The sequence below is a fragment of the Sander vitreus genome, chromosome 8 (genome assembly GCF_031162955.1).
Source record: "Sander vitreus isolate 19-12246 chromosome 8, sanVit1, whole genome shotgun sequence".
Lineage (NCBI taxonomy): Eukaryota > Metazoa > Chordata > Actinopteri > Perciformes > Percidae > Sander > Sander vitreus.
The window spans coordinates 35,246,193-35,255,117 of NC_135862.1; the positions used below are offsets into that span (position 1 = coordinate 35,246,193).

At 39.8% G+C, this 8,925-nt stretch overlaps 1 protein-coding gene across 2 annotated transcripts in view; it reads right to left on the reverse strand.

The window, feature by feature from the left end:
• Positions 1-1,754: 1,754 nt before the first annotated feature.
• chka (choline kinase alpha) overlaps positions 1,755-8,925 on the reverse strand; it is a 26,138-nt gene continuing 18,967 nt past the window's right edge. For both annotated transcript variants that reach the window (XM_078257961.1, XM_078257960.1), the window contains 4 exons: positions 6,101-6,209; positions 5,468-5,574; positions 5,228-5,309; positions 1,755-4,871 (listed from right to left, as the gene is read on the reverse strand). In XM_078257961.1, coding sequence (XP_078114087.1) covers positions 4,812-4,871; positions 5,228-5,309; positions 5,468-5,574; positions 6,101-6,209 — 358 coding nt within the window. In that variant the 3' untranslated portion in view covers positions 1,755-4,811. The remainder of the gene's footprint in view (positions 4,872-5,227; positions 5,310-5,467; positions 5,575-6,100; positions 6,210-8,925) is intronic.

Consider the following 8,925-nt stretch of genomic DNA (forward strand, 5'->3'; position numbering starts at 1 on the left):
GTAGGAGGAGGGAAAAGCTGGCTGTAAAGGTGCGTTTCCATCCACCTGTTTTTAATGCACATTTTTAATTTGCAGGTGGAAACCAGGGGTTGATGCACAGACTGTATAAGGGCCTTTTCACACCTAAAAAGGTTCATGTTTTTGTAAACCCCAGGCTTTACTTGGGGTTTGAGGAGCTGCAGCATGAGAATGAGAAATTGTTCTCAATCAACTTATCTGGATAAATAAAGAATACATAAATAAAAAATCTCTCTCACATACACACTAAGAACTGACCTGTACCCTAAAGGAGCTTATAACACAACGATAGATTGCCAGAACTTCCTGTATTTGGTCTGAAAGTCCAAACCATCCAAAAAAAAAATCAAACTAGAAACGAACTGGACCATTGTTGACCGAGACTAGGCCTACGTCTTTTGGTTGGACCAAATTTAGTGTGGTCCGGCGGAGGTTTCACACCTATAATTTTGGTTCGGATCAAACTGAAAAGTCCGAAAGTCTGGACCAAATGAGGTAGGTGTGAAAGTCCCCTTAGAGAAAGAAAAATGTCTCGATAGCCCCCTGGTGTCTGGCTGTAGGATAGGTCATAAATCTCACCCCATACACATCAGCAGACCGACCAAACTACAAAATCTAAATACACATTTTCCCCAAAGATGGTTTCTGTCATTTTAGGTAGTTCTGATCATGCTGTTTGTTCAAGGGTTCATTTTTCTGATCTGTTTGGTTTTTATTAGTTATTTGATGCTATACAAATGTGATGAAACATCATGATTGACAGCTGGGATTGATTCGTCATTGGTCGAGCAGGTGTATGGGCGCCACAGCACAATCACTCCTGCGCAGATTCTGGCTCCAAAACTACAAGATGGCAGCGCCCGTATCCGGGAGATTTTGGCTTCAGTTTTGTACAGTGGGAGGAAGTGGAGACGCGTCGTCCATCTTTATGTACATACATACATACAAATTTGTAAAAAGGTTTTTAGTAAGAGTAAGTGGGGAAACACCTTAGAACATCATATTTGTAGGATGCTATGCATATGGGGTTTGTAGTTGCTCCTGGGAACTTTGTTTAGCTAGTCATCAGGGTAAGTTTTTACTCATACATATAATGTTACTCTCTAATAGATATCTTATGTTTGGCTTTTGTGTTGACTGTAATGTTTAATGTATGTTTTATCATTCCCATCAGCCTCCGCTATAGTGCTAATATACAAACGCTAGTGTGCTAGCACGCTACACTAAGATGTTGAACATGGTACAATGCATGCTGATGTCTAGCTACATAGCTAGACATCAGCATGTTAGCATAGTCATTATAAGCATGTAGCACACTGTTGTTAGCATTTAGCTCAAACCACTACTGTGGGAGTCTGATGGGAACATAAGTTTTGCAGAACCAGTATTTCACAAATTTAAATATTGACTCGCTATGCTATGGACTAGCATCCTCTGGAGACAATACATGTTTGCACTAAATTTCAAGCTAATGCATCCAATAGTTGCTAAGATATTTCAGTTCAAAGCGGTGGATCAACATTGGCATTTCTAGAGCCACATCACTGGTGTGGCTAAAAACTAAAATATTCAATTCTCACGGCCACCCGTGGCTACCAAAGTGCTCAAGTGTCAAGTATTACAAATCCATTAACCCTTATGGTTCCAATAATAAAAAGCTGTGTCACATGCGTATGTCTGTCATTCTTTTAAATCATGAATAGGCTACATGTCGAAAGAAAAGAAACCACCGTTCATTCAGTTGTTTACTCTTTAATTTTTGTTTGTGCACAGCAGAAAAGTAAATGTACAGCTAAGGTAATTTCTATGCTGCAGCAGTTCACCCGAAACCTCTTTAATTACACAGTATATTTTTATGAGTACATACAGTATGCATCCAGTACAGCTGCAAAGGTTATCACTGTGAGTCACATGATAGTGTAGTTGTGGGTGCTATCACAAACAAATGCTTTTTTTAAACAAAATATAAGTGTATTACATTAACACAATATGCATTCATAAGAATGATAGGTTACAAGTTTGTCATTCTGTATATATCGAATATATTTTTGTTAGTGAATATTACATACATTAAATTACACGTAGAAACAGAAGTGAGGGCGTTTGTTCTCTACTGGGGACAAATTACAATTTTTTTGGAAGAACCAATCAGATCAAAACTTCGTTCTTTTGGTCAAGTGTACACGATACTGAAGGTGAAGTAACAATTATGGAATGTACTATGGTTACACATGATGGTATCCATTTTTCCATATAACAAATAATAGACATGTAATATGGAAAATCATGGAAAATGAGACAGAAATACCAGTAATAGTGTAAGGTCGGGCCAAATATATTTCATTCATGAAAGACAACAAAATTAATACAAATTCAGGTTATGTAGAAGGAAGAGCCACTGAATGGGTGCTAATGTAAAGACCATTGCTACACGGCGAATGTAGCAGTAACACTTTTTTTTTTATTTCAATAGTCCTCCAGTATAATCCACTGCACATTCTGCTGGTGCATCCCTAGTCCCATTGTATGTCAGAATAAATGTAAAACTATACATTAAAACACAATCCAAAGGAAATATAACAATGAAATATACAATCAAATACACTTGCATGTAAAATAAAACTCCAATAAAACTAGACCAATAAAACTCATATTTCATATATGTATACATATACATATACCAGTCACATTTAAACAACCCTCCACAGGTTCACATACTGTATGAAAACAGTCAAGTACATATGTGTAGGTTTTTTTTTTTTTCAGGTCCTCAGATCACTCGGTTACGTTGTAACCTTGGTTCTCTGAGTGAAGAGACTATCTCTCCAGCTGTAGGATGCCGATCCATCAGATCGTTTACAGATCTCAACATTTCCTACCGCACTTGAAGGCAGCTTAATTTCACGGAGAAAGAGAGAGAGAAAGAAAGGAGACGGAGGGACGCTGCATTGTGCCTCTGCACGTGCGCTGCAAGGTTACGGTGGTTTGGTCCACTATAGGGGTGTCTCAAATCAATGGGAAACATATTTACAGGTAAGAAGGATATATACATGTTTTTAGCCCCCTGAACGGTTATCTTTTACCTCTTTTGGGCAGTGGGTTATCTTTCTAATTTTTTTTTACGGGGGACAAATCTATGTCTTCCAAATATAGGAGGGGGGGGGGGGGGGGCATATCCCCTGCATTCTCCCCCAAAATCTACGCCTATGCACACAGGGCACAGTGCTTCACTGTTCCAGTGCTGACGTCCTTTGTTACATGTGTATTAAGTAAGACTTTTACCATGCTGCAGCAGACAATAGCCACAATGTGAGCCACTGTGTTTGGGTTTGACAAGGTGATTAACAGCAATGACTCAGCTCTTAGTAGCAGAGTGGCTTGTTCACTGATAGATCCAGTAAAAGCCAAATGTATTAAATGCCCCTTTTACAGAGTTACTTGCCAGCTGTCCAGCTACAACTTGTCTCAATAAGTAATCTCTGCAACATTCAGCTGTGCAGCATTGTGCTTAGATTTTTCTGGATTATGGGTATGATGATGAGGCAACTTGGCAGTAGGCCAAAAAAAACCAGTGACACCACCAAAGAATCCACTAACACCATAAGGAACCGTTGTCATATGTACTGTTTGTGTGACGTTTTCATTAATGCAGTGATTCTATATAAAAGTTAAAAAAAAGCAGAAATATGGTCAGTTCGCTCCCTCGTGTCCAAAAGACAAGCACTTAGCAACACTTTCACTGGCTTATAAAGCATGGCTGGAATGTCTTTCTGGTTAAATCACACAATGCAGATGTTAATACCCAATGTGTTAACTACATAGAGATGTCGATCTAATTTTCACAGTTATCCATAATAATACCATAAATCTACCAAACGTCTGTCAGTAAGAATTAAACTGGTTGAGAAAATTCCCAGCTGATCAGTGTAACTGCATTATTAGTTAGGAAGACACAAACAACCTGACCTAATTGTAATGGAAATACCTATAACCTGATGGTTGATGTTTGATTTGGTTCAAGTTTTAACCAGCCACCCAGAAAAAAAAGGTACCTCAGCTATTCACATACTTGACAATGCCACCTAACTGTATTTTGCCCTAACCTGAAGAAAATGTAAAATATAACCATTTAAAAAAAGAAAATCAAACAAACAGCAAGTGTGCAATATATAGAAGTGTAGAAAATCAAGTCGTGATTCCACTAGCCAACAAATTAGCCCATCATTAACAGACAGGGCCAGGTTACTGGCACATTGTGGTCTATATATAATATACATAGTTAGCCACTGGCTCCTTCAGTAAGCAGGAATCTACCAAGAGAAGTTCAAATGTTGGTTATTTACAGAACATTTCCATAAGGGAATGATCAACACATATACATTGATGCAATGTTAAGATTTCCAATCTAGCTGTAACCGAAAGCCACCTCTCTTCTGCTCAAAGCGTAACCCTTGTGTTAGTGATATGGTTCCAACAAGGCAGAAGCGGAGAGCAGCTCTGACCAGTGATGAAGGTTAGTACAAGTCATCGTTTTTTTTTTGGCTCTCAGGGAGTTACACATTGTAAACTTTGGAGCTGCAATGGATTGCGGGACGTACCATAAGCACCTAGCCTTGTGATCGAGATTTGGCTTTCGTTCAACACAACACCGACAGTAGCCAGCAAAATCCTCTCAAAGCAGGGAGCATAAGTAAAGCGTTGATGGTGGAGTCTTCTGTCTTCTATCAGCCTGCTTGTCCTCCTGCTGCCGTTTGGCTGAAAATGTTGGAAGTGCATCCAACCATTTGGCTCCATTACACAGCCCAGATCTTCTTTTGCTGGAAGTAGGCATCAAATCTGGCCTGGGCATAGTCCTACACACACAAAAAATCCTAATCACCATCATTTTGGTCAATACTGAAATTGCGATTATTTAACACGACGTGGCAATAATTGAAGTTAAAAAACAGTGAAACAGTTAGGCAAAGGCAAATTTATTTATAGAGCACCTTCTCAGAGGTCATTCAAAGTGCTTTACAGGCAAAAAGCCACAACAACAAATATATACTGAGATACATGAAAAGACAATACAAAAAGTAATCACGAATAAAAAGTGGTTTAAATGCACAGCCCTAGTGCAGCATATACTTTATAGTCTCCTTCATACATTATATCCATTTGAAGTAAACAATTAAAAAACCAGCAGAATAGTAATACCACTTTTACTCACCAGGTATCCAAACTTGATGGTGGAGAGCCGGGCCTGGATGATGGACCACAAGCCCCAAAAAAAGTGTGATGCCAGGGAGAACCTACATTCAAAAACAAAGGGAAACTCCCTTAGTGGTAAGAAAGGCAAGGCGGAGATGGTTTCACCTGACACGCCTGAGGGAAATGTGGGTATTGACTAAATTACTGAGGAATTTCTCCTCCTGCATCATCGAGAGCATCCTAATGGGGAACAGCTCACCTGTTGACCTCCACATACATCTCCTCCTTCAGCTTCATTTGGTCCTCTTCACTCAGGTTGTCGAACCCTCGATCAGACTCACGCAGGTAGCTGTCGATGAAGTGCAGCTGTGCAGAGACATGACCGGTCAGCAGCCGACAAATAAAACCAAATTAACAAGACGTTGGTGTGGTAACACTAGGGCTAGGTACCAAATTCAATACTTTTTAGGCACCCACCGAATTGCCTCTAAAGTATCAAGTATCGAAAAATGTCTCATCATTCAATACTAAATTTGAAGACCAAAGGAGTAACTCTCATCTACAACAGTAAGCCTATCAGCACGCAGCATGCTCCTACCAAGATCTAATAATGTCTGTGCTTGGCTGTCTAAAGTTACACGTGGTAGAGACACGCAGGAAAAACTCTACGTTACACAGAGACGGCTCACAGAGTAGGAGCTGGAAAATACATAAAAAGATGTGTGCCTTAATGTGTAATGTTGTAATTTATTTTTGTTAAAATGGATTTCAGAAAATTAGTATAGAAAAAAGCATCGTTCAGGAACCGGTATCGAAGTAACGGTATTGGAATCGGTACCGGTATGAAAACATTTTCAAAGATACCCAGCCCTAGTTAACATGTCATACACACCTGCTGGGCCTTTGAAGGGTAGGCATGAGCATTAATTTTGAAGAAAGGAAACTCCTCACAGCTGTAGTCGTACATCCATTCACAGAAATGGTTGCCAATATCGAATCCCCTGCAAAGAGAAGAGATGGAGGGAGTCAGAGACACTCGTGACAAATACTTTCTGATACATATTATGGTGTCTAATAGGGTTGGTGCTGAGTTAAAGGCTCATTTTTTCAACCTGGACCCTATTTACTCATGCATTGGTGTCTAAGTAGTCTCGCTTTACCAGACCTTCCTCCATGGTGCTGCGGAGGAAGGTCCACACAGCATTCTGGGATGGGAGAAAAAAGTGCTCTGGTTTATTAGCATTTCTTTGTCACAATCGTCAGACGGAGCAACAGTGCTGCTGCAAAATAGCCTCTAGAAGGAACTAGTTTTGGTGGAACATGTGTACGTTCAAAAGTAGTTTTAGTCGTGCAACAGAAAACTCAGATTGGACAGATAGTCTAGCTAGCTGTCTGGATTTACCCTGCAGAGATCTGAGGAGCAGTTAACCATAGTCCTCACAAATCCACCAGAGGTTAGAACGCCAACACTAAGAAAGAGGAAGGTGACGGATAGCCGGCCTAAAATGTGGGACATCCAGCGTAATTTCTGGTGGAAGTGGTTTCTGGTGGCTATAGACTAGTGCCGAAGTGACTTATGTGAAAACATATTTTAAATTAGTCCAGTATTGAGCGTAAACGCTGTAACCGGCAGACGCCTAACAGGCTGCAATGTAATCCTATGGGACAAATGTGCATCGTCATTTTCCGTCCACTAAAAGTGCCATTTTAAAAGTGCTCAGATTATTATTCTAAGTGTCTGACAATATCATAGAAAGGATCCCTACAGAGATAGACCTTTTTGTTAAAGAGTACGATCCTTTTTGTTTAACCAGAAATAGCCCTGACATCTCCATCACCAAACCCACCAGACTCCATGTAAATAAACACTACTTTTAGCACGTATAGAGCCAGCATATTTTCAAATGTAAATGGGTGCATTAAGGGTTTATTTATGGGAACTGATGTTCTAAAATTGGGGAAGGGGGTAATGGGAAGGTGCAGTTTGATTTTGCCAGAGGGGAGACCATGATGCTCCACCGACATTGCTACACACTGCTAGAGTAACGGAAACTAATCGATTTGTGACTTAGACCGGAACATGCTGATTTCCACACACTGTTAACAGGAGCCGGGAATAGTCTCCATCACAAATCCCCCCCCCCAACTCCTGCTCTAAGGGAGTCTGTAAACTGGACTCATCCCCTTTCTGTTTCCACATCCAGCCAATCTTAGACGTAACGATATATCAATCTGGATCGATTTATCGAGTCAATGCTCCACGATCCAATAATATCGATGCAATGTGAAAATATCGATACATATCATCTGTAAGATGCCACTTTATTTTGGATTCCCACTTGTATTCTTTTTATTAAAAAGCATTTTTTTATTTTTTATTTAAATGTCTGGAAGAGCTCAGTAATACAATTGTCAAATCATATTTTAGTTGAATTTTGGAGTTGCTATAAATGTAACTATTTTTAAAAGGGCGTTAATTATATAATCTCATATCAATCGCTGGACCCTCGTATCGTGACAGACTTTAGGATTTCAGTACATATCGTATCGTTGTCCAAATAATCTATATATTGTATCGTGATAAAAACTTGTGATTTACACCCCTAGCCAATGTCAGTCAATGAGAAAAAAAGAATCCACACTATGTGTATACGTGTCTCCATTTGTGGGTGTGTTCTTCCTGTACATACAGTATGCGATGGCACACTTGCTCCCATGCCCGTGTGTACAGTGGGATGTTGTGTGCAGAGGGTCACGTGTTAGCTGCGCAGCATATGTGGAGACTTAAAGGGGCCAAGCTGAAGGGAGCCGCAGGGGGGGTGGGACTGTTGCTGTTTGTGTGTGTCAGAGAGAGAGACTTTTGTCTGAGATCAACTGTGAGCCAAGGCCAGTGTGTTCTATGCTCTTTCCCATAAATGAATCACTCAGGAGTTCACACACCCAGGCATAAAACACAATATAAATCACTCAAGGTAAAAGTAAAAATAAGCTCTCCTTCAGATGGACATTGACATTATTCTTTTCCATTGTATTCTTGTCCTTTGTGTGGAAATCCACTGCACCATCATCTCCATTAGTAACACTGACAGATCTTTCCATTAGCTTGCCAAATTCCAGTTACATAACAGCTGCAGTTAATATTTCAACAGAGGGACTTGGCCATGAATGATGACCGCTAGAAAGATATATTAATGGAACACAGAAACAATCAAGGTTGCATTTCCTTCACATTTAGCTTCCTTACTGGCTTGATATCTGGGTGACTATCTTTCTTTGTCTCTCACTCTCTTTCACAATCTGCCTTGCTATCGGACTCCCTGCCCACCCTTCGCATGTCTCTCTCTCTTCAGTGCAGAGCCAAAGGTTAGTTGGGAGGCAAAGCACTGGCGAGAGGATGAGGAACAGTGACACAGCAGTCGCAGCTGAAGGAGATTTAAACATCAGTCTGTACAGAGCATTTGGATCTGACACTACTCTACTTGGTGGATAGCTTTTTGTTTAAACAATTTAACTCACTCAAAAAGTATGGAACCCAAAGTGCTCAATATTAAATAAATAAAAACATGGGGGGGGAGGGGGAGATCACATGAATAGATAAACAGATGAAACTATTATTTGTGAAATTATTTAAGAAATTATCAAAACTTTTAAAAAACTGAATTAAATGTTTATCATTCTTATTTTCATAATCACTTATAATATTTATGTTAATTTCAA